Below are 18,968 nucleotides of genomic sequence, written 5' to 3'. Positions count from 1 at the left end.
GGACCATAGTTTGGGTTATGTCAGGAAGCATTAGCTGTTTTGGGGAAGATTCCTCACTGCTGTTTTCTATTGAGTGGTAACTATTCTGTATTCTTATACATAGGTTTTTTTTGTAATTGGTCTTCTGAGTTTCAAATGAATTGTTTGACTGTTTTGCACTAAAAACAGTAATTTGGGAACTCAAGCCAAAATTCAGATTCTGAAAGAAATTTTGGTGTTGAAACCTTCACACCATCATGTGGAATGAAATTAGTGTCCACTCTTTTTCTTTCTTTTCTTTAGCTGTTATTACGTGACCCAGAGTTTTTTGTAGCTCTCTTTGAGTTGCCACATCAGAATACCCTGGAAGAGTAACTTGGTGAGAGTGGAAAGTATGTGAGTCTGTATGTCACATACTTCTTTTTTGACTCTGATAAGGTTCTGTGATGTACTTTGATAAGAGGCTAGTGTTACCTATAGCTGTGGAATTGAGCATGCCATTAGATGGCTCATTTACCTAATGCAAAATGGGAACCTGGAGCACTGATACACTTTACAGTTATAATACAAAATAAGTACTGTGAGTTCCTTTATTTTTAGTCTTTCTTCCTGCAAAACCTATGAATGAGAGGTTTCTCCCTCTTCAAAAGTGAAATATTTGTGCATCACTGATTACAAGCTCATTAAATTATCAGCTGAAGCCCTCAGGTAGTCAAAATGTGGGAGCACAGGGAAATCCAAGAGCTTTAAAGGGTTCAAAGTTGTCCAAATGTTAAAGCTGCCTCTTGTTTTAGACATGTGCATGCACACGTGCCCCTCTGAGCTTCTCCATGAGGTGCCCACTCAGTTCTATTTAAACACCTTTTGTGCATACCAATGCTAGCTAAGCCCTTTTGAATAACCTGCTAGGAATAAAAATTGCAAATGATAATAAAAGAGATCCTTAAGCACTGAATGTTTGAAGAAATGGAATTCTTTAAAAGAAATTTTTAAAACCCCAGAACCAATCACAGAGGAGGAATTCATATTTCAAAGTTCCTTTGCTTTCAGGGTTCCTGCAAATGGAGATAGAACTGTATGGGAAATGGTCCTTTCAGGAATGGAGGATTTCTTCATCTTGTGAGATGCTGTATTTAGCAGTCTGCCTCTTATTCTTATGGGTGGGTTTCAATTTCACAGTGTCAGCAACAGTGAGAGTGTGCCTAGCCTGCATAAAGTTGCTTAAATCTTCTGTGTCTATTGCAAAATCATAGTGAATCTATGAATAAGCATCACTTAAAAATAGTTTTCCTTATGCTCTTTGAGATTTGCTTCCATTAGATTGGTACCTGTTCTAAATTGACTTTAGCTCCTTGAATGGTGATTTTGATTTAGATCACAGCATATTTCAGAATTTTTAAGTTCCAAAATCCCATTGCTTACCACAAAGCGATGTCAAAGTGACAAATGTTTGGAATTCCTCCAGTTGTATGTTGCCAAAAAGGCTTGTAATTGGAAAATCTCAAGACCATCTGTTTATATCTTTCTTCTGCCTGGTTTTCATGTGAGCAGCTGAGAAGACTCTTTCTCTCCCATTTAGGACGTGTAATTCTGCTGATTTTACACCCATGTATAGAACAGCTTTTCCTTGCCTTCTGCAAAAGCAGTGTGACTCTTCTGACCACAAAACCAGTTGAAGTATAGCCTTCCATAAATTTGAATTTCCCAATGTATGATTCTTGGAGATAGATACAGGACTGGAGCTTTGCCTATGAACATGGGCTAAGAGAACATTCCAGCTACATTTCCAGACTCTTCAGGTGTAGCTGTTGTGTGTTTATATTATAAAATTAATGCAAAGGATATTGCTGTGTAGATGAGAATTATTTTTGCAGGCTTCAGTTTTACATAGCAAATTTTGTCCTGAATTTTGTATGGAAGTATATTTGTGGGAAATGTGGAATAATTCCCATGTTGCATTCAGTTGTTGCTGGACAGCAGCAAATAAACCAGTTCAAAGCTGTTTTAATGAAAAGATGTCCTCAGTGGCCAGCAATCAGGGATTTATTGCTTTCCTTTCTGGGCTGATAAACTAACAAATACATAACCAGAGCTCAGAATGTTATCTAGCTGTTCCCTTCCTGTAAGCTGGAGGAGCACTGAAAATACCTCAGTTACTGGGCTGTTACATGTGTAATATATTATATCTAAATCACAAATATAATGCAGACAACAAACACTTCTAGTTTCAGTTCTAGATCCTATATGTGATTTAAACAATTTAGACTAAACCCAAAGCCAATTCTACCCTCCTTCCCATCAGGCAGCAGTGTCCCACTTGGACTCCCTCTGTGCTGCTTGCCTTTGATACATCTCCCACATCATGGGAAAACCTTCTGAATCTACAGGGAGCAGCTGCAGCTTCCTCTGGGTACAACAGCATCCCCTCCACACTGCTCTAGCCATATAAAACAGTGGCTTCTGCAGAAGTCCTCCTAGAAAGCATCCCAGGAGCAAACAGGCTGCAGTCCCTCAGGCTTATTTCTCTGTTATTCTGGAGAAGAGCTGTGGTTTCCAGAGCCCTCATTTCCTTTCTCAAACCCCAGCACCACACTGTGGTTTCTATGTGTTCCCTTCTTCCCTGTGTGCATTTTCTGCCAGGCTTTAAAATTGTAGCTGGAGCTCCACTGGCTGAGGCATTTGCAGGAGTGGAATTTGAATGACAAAAAGCCAAGCTACATAAACACTTCATGGTTTTTGATTAGCTAATTGTTAAATTAGGGGGAATATGCTTACAGTGCAAAATTAAAACAATGAAACAAGCTGTGTTTTCAATCTAATTGATTACCTTGTAACTTAATTTGTACTAAGAAGCTTGATAAATGAGATTAAATATTGCAGAGGAAAACAGTGATTCCCAAGCATGGGAATATATTTGCATTCTGGCAATCTGTATTGAATGCCTTCAAAGAACAACTGAATGCATTTTTTTCTTGCTTCTTTTGGTTTTCAAATGAAGGGTTTGCTTTGTTACACATTTACAAAATGGCTTTAATTACCCTTTTTGTGCCTTCCTATCTGTTTAGGCCTGCTTTCCCTCCCACTTCTTTATTGGAGCCCTGCTTTCCTCCTTGCTTACTTTGCCGACCATATTGTTTCCTCTTTCCTGCCCTGGCCACTTCCATTTGTTCCCGAGCTGTGTTTTGCTGATCTGACCACTGTGTCAGTATTTATTTACAAAACCCATGCAGTAGGACTGTATGGAATTGGTTCATTTTTGTGCTCTGTTTTATGACATGACTTGGTGGGCACTGTCCTGTGCTCTTCATCTTCAGCCCCCTCCTTCAAGATGGGAGCTGTGCAGGGTTTATCTGCCTGGGGCAGATTCTTTTTTTGCTTGTTGCTGGCATTTAACATCAGGTAATGATTTTCAAGGAAATATGATGTATATATAACACAGAGGGGTTGATGTGTCTCTGTGTGATGACAGAATTTGTTCTTGTTTTAACTAAATTATTTTTTGTGTGCCAAATGGTCTTTTTCTTTTAATGAGTGCTTCATATTATATGGCCTTTTACTGCCCCCCTGTCTGTTTGGTACTGTTTTAAGGCTGTGTTAAATGAAGAGATAATCTTTTTTAATCAAGCCAAACAATTGCAAGTAATATAGAGTGGCATCTCTGCAGCACATCTAGGTGGGCACGAAATGAGTCAGCAATGAGCCATCCACACACAGCACTGAGGTTATTTAAATTTTGTGAGTAGTAATAGTTCACCTTTTACATAAGAAGATCTGAAACAAGCAGTTACTATACTTCAGGTAACCTAATGTAGCAAACCACTGATGGGTGCAATGAAAATAGGAACCATTTGTACTCAAATACATTCATTTTCAGGAATAAAGTGTGACTGACAGTCTGTGCTTAAAGAAGGTCTCTGAGGTAGGAAATACACATTGTGGTGACTTGGAACCTCATGGGTGAGTCTCCTGAGCTACTGATCCTCTGCTCAACTGGTGCAAGGCAGGAAAAGTGCAATTAACTTCTTTGAGTTAATAGATCATTTTAACATAGCTGTGCAGAATTAAAGCTGACAGGGAAAAATGGGCATTGACATCCTTGCATCCACTATTCCATTTGCTCTCCTCTGAATAGTACTTCTGTCCCAAGGGACTTGCAAATTAAATACCTCATAGGACAGTGGTTCCTCAGGGCAGGTGATGCTGCCAATTCACTACAGCTCTTCCTTACAGTGGATGACAGTTGTGTGTGCCACCCTTTATAATCACTTCTTTTCATATGAACTGCTGAAAGAGCCTGTCAGTGCAAGGCCACTCTCTTTAAGGCATTTTACTAATTTTTGTCCTTCCAATGAGCAGTTTCAGAGCTTTCCTATTTCACCCTATGGCAGAGATGGAAAAGGTGCCTAAGTCTCCATCTAAGCCTTCATTCTCCTTAGCATGGAACAGTGTTTGTGGAGCAGATTGACACTGTGGATCCCCATCCATGATCAGGTGGAGCTCAGTTTCAATGTTCCTTTTCTTGTCTGGTCTGACATGTGTTTCACTTGGAATCTCTGTGTACAGCCCCACACATGTAAGCCCTGAAAGGAGTTTGTATGTGCAGGCTGTGTGTGTTTGATGTGTTCATGTTTTAGGGGGGTTTGCTGGGGCTGTACTACAGCTGTGTGCTAATTTATTAGAATGCAGAAACTCAGATAACTCCTTTGATGGATCTCTATAGGTAGAATGGGTATTGTCATGATTTGCAGACCTAAATAGCAGCCTGCCTCATGAGATGGTGTATATGAGGAGATTTAGGTTCTGTCCTATAGACAAATGCATTTCTCTCTTTCCTTCTCTCTGTGATGACTGTAAATGGAGTGTAAATTACAATAGGGATTTTCATGGTGATGGGTAATATTGGTTAAATCCATCTGAGAAAGAAGTTCTCTTGCAGCATGTTCATGTTTTGCAGTATAAATCTTGCCTGCTGCACCCATGTCTGATTTGGGAAGACATAATTTCTTCATTTCTCAAGGGAACTTTAAAAAGGGGCGGGCAGGGAGAAGGTGTGGGAAGAAAGAGATCTGTACACATGGTCACAGTACAGCATGACCAGTCCCTGGTGTGAGGTGCTGTCTTGCTAGATGGTTTCTGACAGTGCAGCTTTGTTGCTGACTACCTTACCTCCTTTATTATAGAAATGTAAAAGATGATACTTAACATGGGATGTTTCAAATGTCACCATTACATTCCCTCCAACCTCTGCAAACCTATCCCCATGCTTGTTGGGTCTAATTTGATACTAAATGGTGCTGACTTGACTGCTTTTATATCACAAAGGTCTTAGTTGGAGGTGCCTTACTTCATTTCCATATGCTGAACAGAGCACAGTGTTCCCTGGTCCCTGCTCTGAAATATCACTGCTTTTCCACAGTCCCTGGAGGTGGGGAGCATTCATTTGTGGATATGGGAATTAGATACAGACAGACACACTGAAATGAGCCTTTCCTCATTTTTCCATGGAGGCAGCTTGTCCCTGGGCTCCCTGCAGCACCCAAGCTGTGTCTGCTCCATCCCCAGAGACCTGGTGCTTGTAGCAATGCCTCCACTGTGAGGAATAAATGAAACCTGCCAGTAGTCCATGCTCGTGGCCCTGCCAGCAAAAAACTAAAAGGGAGAAGGCATTTTTGGGGTTGGGGAGTCCTTGGGCAGCATCCAGGCTGAGCAGCAGGAGGGCTTCATCTCCTCAGGACAAGGAGAGGAGGGACACAGGCAGCAGGGGTTATCTGAAAAGCCCAAGTCTAGGGGCTGACAACAAGCAAAGGGCTGCTGGAGGGAGAACAGCTTTCTCTGCTGCTTTGGCAGCACCTGGGCTGAGGTGTGAATAGAGCAGCAGCTGATGACAGGGCTGGCAGAGGCACCCACATGGGATTTCAGCTTCCATGGGCAGGTGATGCCACCACTGGGGCTTTAATCCCCCTTAAAATCACTTCAAGTGGTTGCAGGGAGAGGAAGAGCAATTTGAAATGCAGTCACTGCTGAGGAGAGGGAATGGTTATTGTAATACTGAAGCATTGTTTTGGGAAAAAAAAAATTCTATGTGACCCAGTAAAGAAAAGGCTTTAAAAGATTTAGCTGCTTAATCCTGTTTATCTGCTGTTAGATCTTCACAAAACCTTCCAGAGAGATTCAGAGCAGCATCTGAATGTACAGACCTCACCCAGTGACTCAACAGCTCCTCTTCCTCTACTTCAGAGTTTGGAAAAGAGGGAATGTGCAGCTCACTGTGTGTAATTGCTCCAGCTAATGAGCAGCAGTCTTTTTTTGCATGAACATCCAACAATCTTCACTTTTGTATGATTAAAATGTTCAAATAGTTCTGTTTAATAACCTGGAAAATGGTCTGTGCTATCTCCCAGGTGAAGTACAGCTCTGGAATGAACTGAAAATGCTTTAATAGTGGTGTGTTATTTTGTAATTATTCTGTGGCTTTCATTCTGCTTTCACCTTTGGTTTTCCCTCAAAGGACACTTAAAGCAATTCTTCCATCTTCCAGTAAATGCAGATGGAAATGGATCCAAGCTCTGTCTAGAATTCAGAAAATAACCATATAAATTGGAGCAGAAAAACTATGATACAGGGTAATATTTGATCTATAACTTAAATGTCCAATGTGTTATTGGCATTCTGTTGTGTGAAACATAAACATGGTCCTGGCTTGCAATAAATGCAAGGTTTCCAGAGCCAAGTGGCTAAAGTCACATTAATATCCTCTGTTCAACAGAGTTTTTCTGTGACATTTCTGGTTGTTGAGATTATTATAATGTAAGGTTTTATTTTCCCCCTCTTTGTCATCTAACGAGGCTTTGGCTGTTGCTTCTGGAAAAAAATAAATGGTGACTGACGGAGGTGCAAAGACACTTATGTCAGTGATGTGTTCCTCTGAGAAGGTATCAGCATTTGCTGTGCAGACACCTATTGGGCTGTTTCATTTTGTTAGCAGAGACTTGAGGCCACAAAAAAAAAATGCTTTAAAAATAAATGTGTTGTCTTATGGGATACTGAGGTGATGAATCATAATTACATACAGACCCAGATTTCTTCCTTTGTACTTGTTTTCTTGATGTTATTTGTGAGGTACAATGGGACTTCAGTGTGACTTGTTTAAATAACAGTTTCTGTGGCTTTTTTTCCCTTTGTATCTGTGTGGTGAGCCAAAATTCAGTCTTTGGTTGACTCTCTCAAGGAACTGATGAATATAGCTATGTTCATGTTTGCAAAGTTCTTCTCTCTGGAAACAGAGGCCTTTTTTTGGTCACCAGGGGCCACATCCCTGCACTACTCTTGGGTCAGATTCCCCTCCTTGCACATCTCCAGTGTTTTGCCCAACATGTCAGAACCCAAGTCCAGCTCTGTGCAAGAGTTTCCTCCCCAGGCATTCATCTGCTGAAACTCCTTGCCCAAACTGGTAGATCCCAAATTTTATTTGTATGTACTTTTGTTTGGAGTGCACGCAAAAATATGTGGGTTTGGGATCTGGAGACTGCTGTCCTCACCAATGCCACATGTGCGGAGAGAGGAAAAGGTCAACTGGGTGTACATGAACAGATGGAAAAAACCCAAGGCTTTCTGTGGTACTTAGGAACTAAATGCAAAAAAAAGCTAAGGTGAAAATAGCAACATGACTAATCCTAGGAACATCAGTATTGTTTATAACCTTTAGACATAGGTGCACCCAATAACAGTTGTTAAAATTGCAAAGTTTGTCTCAAATAATTCCTGGAAATACCACAGAAAGTGGAGAACAGAGAAGTAGCACTTCTCACAGAAAAGCACAATCATAGAAATTGCTACTCAAAATAAATCATTGTGTTTTGTTTTTTGCTAAAGGCGCTGTTCTTGTCAAGCCTCATTAAATGCAGCAGTGGTGTTGGGTAACTAAGCACAGTGACTAACCTAGTGATGTCATCAATGCTGTGGCATGACCTGCATTTCAGGTACCAGGAGCTCTCACTGGAGACCCTGGCAGGCAGCTGCCCACGTTTCCATTTGGAATTTTGTCCCTTGGGTGAGTGCTGGACTGTCACCTCCCAGGTGGTTTCCCATGGGGAGGCCAGGCACCATCTCACACCGACATTCACTGCAAAGTCCAAGCTTGTCCTTTCCCTTCTTCTGCTGCAGACCCACTGGCTGTCCTTCAGCTCCTGACCCAGGCTTTCCCCCCTGCTTTCCTTGTGCTCACTGTGTCTCCCCTGTGTGTTTTGCAGCCGCTGGGCCAGCCGCAGCGCCAGCACGCAGCGGAGGAAGGACCGCCTGCGGCAGCACTCGGAGCACATCGCCCTGGACAACGACATGAGGGAGGTGGGTGGCCTCCTCTGGGGGCAGCTCACATGAGCTGTGATCCAGGAGGTGGAGGTTTGGACAACAATGTGCCCGTTCCTTGGAGCAGTTTTGTGGCTACTCTATGGTTTGGTTGGGTCTCTGTAGCCGTTTGGATGCTGCTCCGCTTGTCACCGATGCCACACAACTTCAAAGCACGCAACATAAATAAAGTGCTTTTATTATTTTGGGACAAGACAGCCCCATTGTCACCAGGGAAATGATTTGCTGATTTAGACCCTGGCTGTGTTACTGCACACAGCAGAGCCTGGCAGTGCAGCTGCCAAACTCTGGCCAGGGTGGAAGTCTCTGGAAAAGTCAAGTCCTTGAGTAAATGTCAGCCATGTAGAAGTGAATGAGGCAGGATTCTTCCTTTTTTTCTTAAAGGAACTTTTTTCCTTTCTTTTACGTAGATTTCTAACCTTTTACATATTTGAAAGGTTAAGACTTTGGGGCCTTTTTATGCCTAAAGCTTGGAAACTCCCATGCATCTTGTAAATGTCAGTCACATACATGTGTTTCTTTCCCATCTTTTCAGTTCTTCATTCTTCATTAAATATTTTTCTGCCACATTTTTCCATTGATGTCCATATGCTTCTATTGTATGTCACTAGCAAAAATATAACATTCATGCTGTTTTGTGGTAAAACTCACTCAGTAACGATAGTCAGTGTTGGAGTTTGCTCTCCAAAAGAACCTGAGTGGATGAGAGGACTCTTCAACCATAGCTTTGAACAATGTTTCATGGAAACACAGCAAAACAGCACTTGTACCTGTTTGTTGCTATTTTTGCTAACATGGCTTTGCAAGTATATTTTAAGCAGTGCCTCGTGCGTGTATATGGCAGCAGAGCCTTCTCAGTACTTTGTCATGTATTTACTTTCTTCTTTTTTTTGGCTGTGGATCATATGCATGCTTCTTTTGCTTTGTCTCCTCTTTCTTTCTGGCTGTTCTGCCATTGGGGCATCTGCCTCCTCTTAGCCCTCGGAGGAGCTTTTGCTTCGTCAGAACTCAATGGCCTTCTGGGAGTGGGATCAGGGACCACCCCCTCCTGCACGGCCTCCTAAAAAATCCTTCTCTGAATGCTGCCTGGTATGTTTTAGTTCTTCTTGTTGAAAGCTGCTTTTGAGATGTTGTTAGCATGAGGAACCTCCGTCTTTGCTGCCTCTCAAACCTGCCCCTTTTTGTAGAGTATGAGCACGTCCCTGTAGCGCTTGGAAGTGTGGTTATAGTCAGAAAAGTAGCTGGAAAGGAGCTTCCACACCAGCTCCCTGGAAAACACAGTGGCTCCAAGGCTAAAAGACAAGAATTTTAGTTTGCTTTGGGGTTTTTCTCCCCCGCCATGTTGCTCACCTGGCTATTCAGTTTAGGTTGTCACGTCCCAAGAGCATTGCTATATGGATGCTGGACCATTGCATCCCAGTGTGCAAGAAGGGTGGTGGTGCATGGATGCTGCAACAGGCAAAGGGCAATCAGCTGATTGTCTCAGCCCACCCTTAGTCTTCCCTGGAACCTTAGAGTTTGTTGGTTTTGGTTTTTTTAATTTGAATATAATAAGAAGCTATACAATGAATAAGGTTATCTGTGTTTTGTACTCTTCAGACTATAACCACACTTTTTATCCCTTCACATTTAGAAAGAAATATTCATTTTTCTAGTTATGTATTCCCTGTATTACTTTTTACTGATTTTGCTGTTAATTTTTGCACTGAGATGGAAGTCACTTGTGAGGTTGCTTGCTGGACAACATACTTTCATTGTCTGTAACTTTTTTCTTTTATTCCCACCTGTAGTTTTTGAACTATTATAAAATCCTTACAGTGTTTTTGAAACTGTAGTTACCTAACTGAGAATTTCAGTGGAACACAGCTTTTTCATGGCAGATCCCTACATTATTGTCGGGCCTGTTAGGGAGACGCTAAGTGGTTCTTGTCCAAATTTCTGTGTTGAGAAAATCTGATTGCATCAGAAAAACTGCACTTCCATTAAAAAAAAAAAAAAGGGTGGTGGGGAGAGCTATTTGCTATTTCTATTAACTTCAATGTGTTAAGATTTTGATTTTGCTTTTCCTGATCTACTGGAAGGTGTCCATGCCCATGGCAGGAAGTTTGGAACTATGTGATCTTTAAGGTCCCTTCCAACCCAAGCCATTCTGTGTTTCTATGGAATAAATTTTCTGCCCGGACAGGAAGCTCCAAGGATGCAGCAGCCATAGTGACTTCTCAGTTCCCCAGAAAACCCAGCCAGCAGCAGCGAGAATTCCCTGGAGGGATGTGATCTGCTCCTTCCAGGAAAGACTGGTCATTGTCACATGCCATCCCCCAGAGAAGCATCATTAACAGGACACAGACCCACTGTGGAAACAGGGCATTCCCACTCCAGGCGATGAGCACTGCTTTTCAAGACTTTTATTTGGCAATATTCTGTTATCTTGCTCTTTTTAAGACAAAATGACGAATAATGCTCAAACAACATTTTGATAGTTGTGGCCAACTTCTCAGCCTTGCTCAGCATGCAGCTCTCTCACTGGTGCTGGGGTCAGAACTCATGTGCTGATGGGTTTGTGGATTTTGGCTTAACAAAAAAAAAAAAAAAAAAACCAAAAAAAAAAAAAAAAACCACCAAACAAAAAACACCCAAAAAAACCCAGACCAAAACAAAAAATACCCTATCCTGAAGACAAGGCAGTGGAACAGGAAAGTTTGAAAGTCTTCAATTATAGCTTGGATCTTTTTTTAAAGAGTATGCTGATTTTTGTCCATATTTTACAATTACTATAGTAAGAACATGAATGATCCCAAGTGTCAGTTCTGTTTAAAATGAGCTTCACTTGTAATCAATAAGTTAATTGAGAATAAGATCAAGTCTCATTTTTCCTGCATAAACTATCTAGATGAAAAGTAATGGATGAAATCTTTCTCATTCACTAAGTGTATTTCTGCTTCTTATAATTTATTTTCAGGTGTTTTTTTTCTATTCATATATAGTCTGGTCACAAATTAGACAATTTTAATTTTTTTTAAGTGAGAAATAACAGTGGAAAGAAACTTCCTTGGTGTTTTGGCTTTATTGCTGAATGAAGGTATTGCACTTTATGCACTTGTAGCTAACTTCATACTAGTCACTAACAGCACAGTTCACTGGCTAATATTGACTGATTCTGTGCCAATCCAGGGAAATATCTTGCTTTTTCTGTTGTCAGAAGGGATCATTTCACTTCTCTAGCCTGACACCTAAACATCAGACAAATCAAGATTGTGTTTCTAGATTAACACTAATTCATTTGTTTTCATCACCTTGCTTGCTTGATGAGAAGAGTCACTCTGACCTGTAATATCTAAAATTATTCTCTTTATTTTTAGAAATACATGCAGGAGGCAAGGAGTTTAGGTAAAAATTTAAGGCAGCCCAAACTGTCAGACCTCTCTCCAGCCGTGATTGCACAGACCAACTGGAAATTTGTGGAAGGGTTGCTGAAGGAATGTCGCATGAAGGTAGGTCATCCCCTGGGTGCTCTCCCCTGGATTGCAGTCAGCTCAAAGGGCACCTGCAGATGTTCTCCTGGTTCACAGCTGGAATGACATGGTTCTTTTGGAATACCTGGTTATTGCAGGATGGATAGGCCTGTAGTGTTTTTCAACAGCTGGAAGAAAAAGGAACGTGTTTTGAAAGGAATGTGTTTTCATTTCACTTCTGTTTATGCAGTTGAAGTTGATGGAAGTAGAAAGGACAGGAAGGAGAATCAGCATGATCAGACATCTTCCGGAGGATTTCCTTTAATTGTTCATATTTACATGTAGCCTAAACAGAATGGCCTGGAGACCTGTGGTCAAAAGGGAAGAATTCAGCATGAGTAGCTTGTGCATGTTGTTCATGCAGAGCAAATGAAATATAACAGTTCCTGGTGTTAAAGAAGCTTTCATAGCCATGGACATACAACTTCTTTGTGTCTGTTGCAGTTGATAGTATACTCCTTTACCTGAGTGTTAAACTTTATTAGCTGTGACAAGAATTAAAATGGAAGCTAAGACTGAGCATGTGTTCTGTACTCTGCTTGGTAATAAATCACCAGCATAGAAATAGGACAATTAATAAAGGGTATAGAAGTAGGACAGCTGGAACAGGCTCTTCAGGGAAAAGTGGTCACAGCACCAAGTTCTGCCAGAGTTCAAGAAGTGTTTGGACAATGCTCTCAGACACATGGTGTGACTCTTGGGGCTGTCCTGTGCAGGCACGGGAGCTGGATGTGGTCTTTCTGGGTCCCTCCCAACTCAGGGTATTCTATGATTCAAAATAATTAAGCAAAACTTTTAAATATAATTATTTTTGTTAATTTACAGTCTCTGCAAATAGGTTTTCTCTCTATTAGCCATGGTTTCTAGATTAAGCATGTGTAAGTAAACTCATCTGTAAATTCTGTTCCTTGTTGGAGAATATTCTTAGAAACTGTTGGGATTTTTTTTTGATAGACTAAACGCATGTTGGTAGAGAAAATGGGCCATGAAGCAGTTGAGCTGGGACATGGAGAAGCCAACATAACAGGTCTGGAGGAAAATACACTGATTGCCAGTCTCTGTGATCTGCTAGAAAGAATCTGGAGCCATGGTCTGCAGGTCAAGCAGGTTGGTAAATACTGAATGTCATCTTTACTTTCTAAGCTGCTACTCAAAGCTGTAACTCCAAGATAAAGCAGGAGGTGTCTTTGGGATCAGTGTCTCTGGTTCATATTTTGCAAAGGTTTGAGGAGTTTTGGGTGTTTGGGTTATTTGAGGGGGGATTGTTTTGGGGTTTTCCCCTCTGGACATTGCAGTGATGTTGTCAAGTACGTATTCGGTTTGTTCCCTTTCAACCTTCACAAAGGAAACCCAGAGGGAGGAAAAGAAACAAGGTGAGTGGTGTGACTGCTGAATCAGTGGGGAGTGGTGGTTCTCTCTTCCTGAGGTTTCATGGCCCAAGAGAGGAGGATTGGCTTCCATTACTGAACATTTTACCCATTCAAATGCCATTCCATTATTCTGCCATGCTAATTGGCCATTACTGGTTATTTTTTTGCCTATATATTTTTTTTTTATTATTTTCAGGGGAAATCTGCATTGTGGTCCCATTTGCTTCAGTACCAGGAGAGAGAAGAGAAGCAAGAGCACAGTGCAGAGTCTCCAGGTGAGTACTTGGCAGGTGACTCCATGAGGAGTTCATCTCAGCAAATGAACTCTGCCATGGGAGGAGCAGTGCAACCACATGAAACCTGTGCAGGATTTGCAGTGTATTTGCTTGCTAATGCCACATTTACCTTTTGAGATTTCTCATAATCATTGTGGGGATGTCTTGATGTCTGGACAAAATGGATTGAAATCACTGGAGGCCAAGGCACATAGTTTCCATCCTTGTCTGGAAAATCACTTGATGTATGTGCACTACCTTCATTCCCTTTTAATGAGCATTGGGTGAGGTTTGAGAAGCAGTGTCTCCATGAGAAATAATTTCTGCAGAAGCTGAAAGTGTGGAGCTGGGCATAAGAGAGCTGACATTTTTCTTTCAGTGAGCATAATCTGTCTCTCAAATCCCAATATGAATAACTGTGTGTTCAGTAAATCTCTCTACTGATGGGTGGTACAGTTCAGAAATTGTGTAATTGATCTCTGTCCATCAGTCTAGGTGCTCATTTTATGCTTTGGCTGGGCCCCTTACAGTCACTAAATTACTTCTGTGTTTAAAGAGAGGTTTTCTGATAACCTTGAGATGGGGTATTGTAGTAAAAGTCTCTGAACTTCAGTGGGTCATCTTGCAAGGACTCTCCAATTCAGATCCTGCAGATGGAAACTTTTATGATCAGTCCTCAAAGAGGCATTTATAGACAAACTAGTCTCTCCCATGAAAGAACTTTTTAATAAGCTTCAATGAGTAATGCACTAAACAATCTGGCTGGCAGGCACAAATTCCTGAGAGCAAAATGTGTCACCACAAAGTGGTTTGATCAGAGCAGAGCACAGAAATGCATAGCATTCTTTGCATTGAATATGTTACTGTAGCTTAATTTTATTTGAGTTGTTCTCAGTTGTGAGCTCTCCATAGAAACTTCTTACTAATAAAACTCACTGCTGTACAGATTTAAGTTAAGGTATTTCACACACAAAAAAAGGAAGCTAGATCTCCCAAGTTCAGTGCTGGGTTAAGGAAGGCATAGGTAATAGATTCAGAATTTTCATTTTGTCTACTTCTACATTTCCAGGATAGAGTTAATGACAATGCACAGACACAGTGCAGTTACCAGCCACTTAAGATTGTTTTCAGCTGTATGTAGAACAAATGCATTGCAGACTATTACTGTAGTGTTGTGTTAATTATGTGTATTTTCTCCACTGTAGTTGGTGGTGGAACAGAAAGACGAAAGTCTGATACAGGAATTACTCTGCCTACATTGAGGGTTTCCCTGATACAAGACATGAGGTATGCAATTTGGTTCCTAAAGCATGAATTGTGGGTTTAATTGTGTAGCATAAGGTAAAGATCCTCACTGGCTTTGGGCCTACAAAGGCTAAGGAGAGTTAAACCTTCTCTTCAGGCCACATTCAAATCTACAGTGTGTTGCCTTTCTCTTTTGAAAAACTTTTTTGTGTGTTCACTTGATCTTTTTTAGCAAACAGAGAATAAAAACCACACATGTGTTACTGCAATTTCTGTTTTCCCAGGGGGGTTCTTCCAGTAACAAAGCCAGCTTCTACAAATAACAGCAAATAAGTTAAATTCCTTGATATTTTCAGTTTGTTTCTTTCAGTTCATTTTTTAATTACTGACCCAGCATGTACAGCTGATAGGCAAAGCAAAGGGTCATAAAAACTTGCTCACAATGCCTGAGCAATATTCTTTCTTTTCAACTAGCATTTCATGGCAGAAAGTAATAAATGTACAAGCTTAGAAGTTTATTCAGACCTAGAATTTGGGTGAGTTTAAAGCTGGGATGTGAAGTTAGGGCAGGTTCTCTCCAGTGGACCACAGCCTGGCTCTGGAGACCTTTTCAAGCAGTGTTTGTTTGGAACCAGAAGGATTAGAGGGTCAGAAGAGGTGGAGGCCGGTGTGACACCAGCAGGCAGAAGTTCTTCAGGGCATCTCCTTGATTAAGCCACTGCCAGGTCAGGCCACTGTTTTGACACTTTTCTTGCCAGGGCTAAGGATTGCAGTGGGATAAACATGCCATGAAAAAGGAGGAGGAGTAATGCAATAATGCTCATCTGTAAAGAGCTGAGAGCAATTAAACGTGTAAGACAACATGAGTACTGTTTCTTACTTTCTTCTTACACCTAAAAATATGGCAAAACAACCTTAGGGTAAAAAATAAGATTTATTGTAGTTAGTTCACAAAACCCTGATTACAGTGATGTGATTTTTACTATGTGGGTTGATAGATTAGTCAGAATTTTCTGGGGAAAAAAAATCACTGCACTCCCCACCTGCAGTGTGCAATCTTTTAGTTTGATGCTTTGTAGTTTGAGTCTTTTGTTCTGATTTCAAAGAGCATGACATGCCATTTACTGCTAAAACAACATGTAAAAGAGGGAGAGAGAGAGAATACATACAGTGTAATCAGGGGTGTAGTGGCAAGAGGTCATTTTGAACATGTGTCTGCCATTTTAGCATCCCTCTCATGGGATGTGGCAGCTCTCTCCTTAATTCAGTCCTGGGGGACTGACAGGCATGCAGAGGGTCAGTCTGAGGGAAGGATGGAGGAGGATCTGGAGCGGAAACTCCTGTGCTGGGGGGTTGCTGACAGAGGGGGCTGTGTGTGCTCACTGCTGCGTGCATGGGTCTGTCTTCCACTGGAGTAATGAAAGCCCAGCATGGATCTGAGCTCTCTTGTTTGAATCACAAAAGTCTTTCTTACTGCTCTTCAGAGAAAAAGTACAGAAGCAGAACATTAGCTTTTGTAATATCTTGGGTATTTGTGATTGTCCATGAACATGTGTGGTCATAGAAAAATGCTGGGCAGGTGGTGAGTTGAATTTGTCACCTGTAATCTCGAGGCATACTTTCTCCTGCTTGGAAGGAACGCTGCCTAATATTTGTTTGCACACCAGGCTGAAGTTGAAGGATGGGTAATTGTTAAATTGCAGGGCTTGTGGTGCTGACTGAACTAATGGCTGGAGGATTAAGCATTGCCTTAAGCAGGGCTTGTTTCTGATGGCTCATGCAAGGTTATGTAAACAACTTAAAAGCAGGGCTGACTCACAGTCATTCTCTGAGTGTGCCATGTGCCACAGGTACTGTGGTGTGTCCTCTGCCCCCCCCAACCAAAAGCCAGGCATCTCAGATGTGGTCAGGAAGATGCTCAGGGTGTTTATTTTGGTTCTGTGCATGGAATCTCAGTGGCACAAGCCAGCCCAGGGTTCTCCCTCCAGCCTTTCCCGTGGCACAGTCTGCCCCATCTCTCCAACCCCTCTTCCAGCTGCAGCCTGCTTCCAGCATGGCATTGCTGAGCATCCCAGCAGGCCAGTCAACATCAAGGCCTCCCCAAAACCTTTGGTCCAGCTGGATTGAAGTTTCTGATCCTTCCCCTTTGGGCAAGCTCTTCCTTGCTATCAGCACTTGCTCTCATGCCCACGTTGTGCCTCCCTCCTCAGGGAGCTTGCACTGGAGAATGTGAGCTGGCCACTGGGCCCACAGCAGCAATGCTTAACCTGCTGTGCTCAAAAAGAAGGCTGAGCCAAGACCTGCTGCCTGCCTGGGGTGAGCTAGAGGCTCCTTCCTGACTGTGCTGCCATGGGAGCAGGCACAGCATCCCCAGGGCACGGTGGTGCTGGGCAGCTCTAACCTCTGCTGTCAGCACAGCTGTTTGCACAGGGTTAGTCTCACCATACCCCAGGCTTACATTTGACAGGGCAAATAGATTTTTCTTTATTACTAATGGGATTAAAAGCAAGTCCAAACCAGGGGAGCTGCATCGAAATGGCTGTTCGGTGCTATGACAAGAAGAATTTGCTGTGCAGTGCTGAGCATACGGTGCTTACTCTTAGGTCACTGATAAAAATAGAGCTGTTCTGACTCTCACAACTGACAGTGAAATAAATTTGGGTTCCTGCATGCTCTGTTCTGTTACACTCTGCTTTTGCTGACACCAAGACTGATTACTGAATCTTTTTAATATCTCTGGCGAGCTGCATGCTTGCAGATATTTATTTTTTTCCCCAAATGCACAATTAATGCTTATCTAGTCTGAACCAGACACAGGTAATGAAGAGGCGCAGAGCGTGCATGGAATAAGGTTGAGTCCATCTGCACTTGAATCTTCTCCCAGTGAAATAACATATTCTGCTCAGTGTTTCATATTAGATGTAATTCAAGCTGAGCACTCAGGGGAAGGGGAGGGAGATGATAGTCTGTGCTTTGATCTTCCCATCTCAAAAGGCTTGAAATGTCTGAGGAGGGTGTCACAACATGATGTAGTTGATTGTAGCATGCATCCTGTTTCTCAAGGACTGCAGGGGCCACGTGTCCAGCTCTCTGCTGGAAAGTCTAATGCTGGCTGCCATGCTCTGAGCCAGGAAGGGCTTTCCCCTGCCAGGAGCAAGGCTTCAGCCTTGCAGGTCAGCCTGGCACAGAGCAGGGCTCCTGGGCTCTGCATGCTCTTCATTTGTGCAGAGAAAACTCCTATTTCTGGACAGCTCCTTGCAAATTTGCCCTAAAGGTCCTGGGCTTGCTCTGTTAGAGGCTCTATAAACAAGAGAGTAGCTTTCTCAAATAATGCAGGGACTAAATATAACACAAAGCACACACTTGGGTGTAACAGATGGGGGAAAGCACGAGACTATAGTAGTCAATGTAAAAAGCATCAGTCACAGCATGACTTTGTTGGATTTCCTTTGGAGTAAATATTGCCACATTCCACAACACTTAGCAATGCGTGGAGGGCTGTCAAGGAAGTTGCAGGAGTTGGACAGTAAATTGCAATTGGGATTAGTTCAGACTTCAGCTGATGGTACTTGGAGCCTGCCATGGAGATTTGGAGGGCTGAAATGCCTGTGCACTTACCATGCAGTTTGCATGAAAATGAAGAAATTTGAGCCTTTTCTTTTCCCTGCTGAAACCTGTTACTCATTTTTCTTGTTTTTTATTTAACCAAGTGGGGAGTTTTTGGAAGCAACTTCGTCCTGCCATGGCAGTTCTCTTCCTCTTCTAAAACTCCCTGCGCTCTAAAGCTACAATTTTTGGCATTCTCCAAACTGAAATATGGGAAGCTTAAAAAGAAAAATGCATAACTGTAGAAGAAAGCCCCTATGGAACAGTTCTGCTTTCCTGCAGATGAAACATATGGAGGGCTGTTCAAATTATCACTTACAGGAAGGCTTCTTCTATCCCTAAAAATGTGATTCTGCTTGCAGCTTCCTGCTGCTGTTTTTGCCTCAGCAGTCCTCCTTTTCTCAGTTGTGCCATTGCTGCTGCTCTCAAGGGGCTTTGTTAGAACCTTCAGAGCCACTGTGGCTTGGAGAAACTCTCAGGACACGTGTTTGTCCTCTGCCCTCCCAGACACACCCGTTCTAGTCAGCAGCTTGAGCTATAACTGAGATCTAACTGGGTCTCACAAGGTGCCTCTTGTTTTTAAACAACCCACTGCTGTTTTTAAGTCCCAGCAGTGT

The 18,968-nt window shown here is 42.2% G+C and overlaps 1 protein-coding gene across 1 annotated transcript in view; it reads left to right on the top strand.

The window, feature by feature from the left end:
* DENND5B (DENN domain containing 5B) overlaps positions 1 to 18,968 on the top strand; it is a 106,173-nt gene that overhangs the window by 73,804 nt on the left and 13,401 nt on the right. Inside the window, exons 8-12 of the mRNA XM_054632136.2 lie at positions 8,229 to 8,322; positions 11,703 to 11,834; positions 12,810 to 12,962; positions 13,422 to 13,500; positions 14,706 to 14,787. Of these exons, the coding sequence (XP_054488111.2) occupies positions 8,229 to 8,322; positions 11,703 to 11,834; positions 12,810 to 12,962; positions 13,422 to 13,500; positions 14,706 to 14,787 (540 nt within the window). The remainder of the gene's footprint in view (positions 1 to 8,228; positions 8,323 to 11,702; positions 11,835 to 12,809; positions 12,963 to 13,421; positions 13,501 to 14,705; positions 14,788 to 18,968) is intronic.

This window comes from Agelaius phoeniceus, chromosome 5 (assembly GCF_051311805.1).
Source record: "Agelaius phoeniceus isolate bAgePho1 chromosome 5, bAgePho1.hap1, whole genome shotgun sequence".
Classification (NCBI taxonomy): domain Eukaryota; kingdom Metazoa; phylum Chordata; class Aves; order Passeriformes; family Icteridae; genus Agelaius; species Agelaius phoeniceus.
The sequence above is the reverse complement of the archived record's forward strand: the minus strand, read 5'-3'. Positions and strand labels throughout refer to the sequence as shown.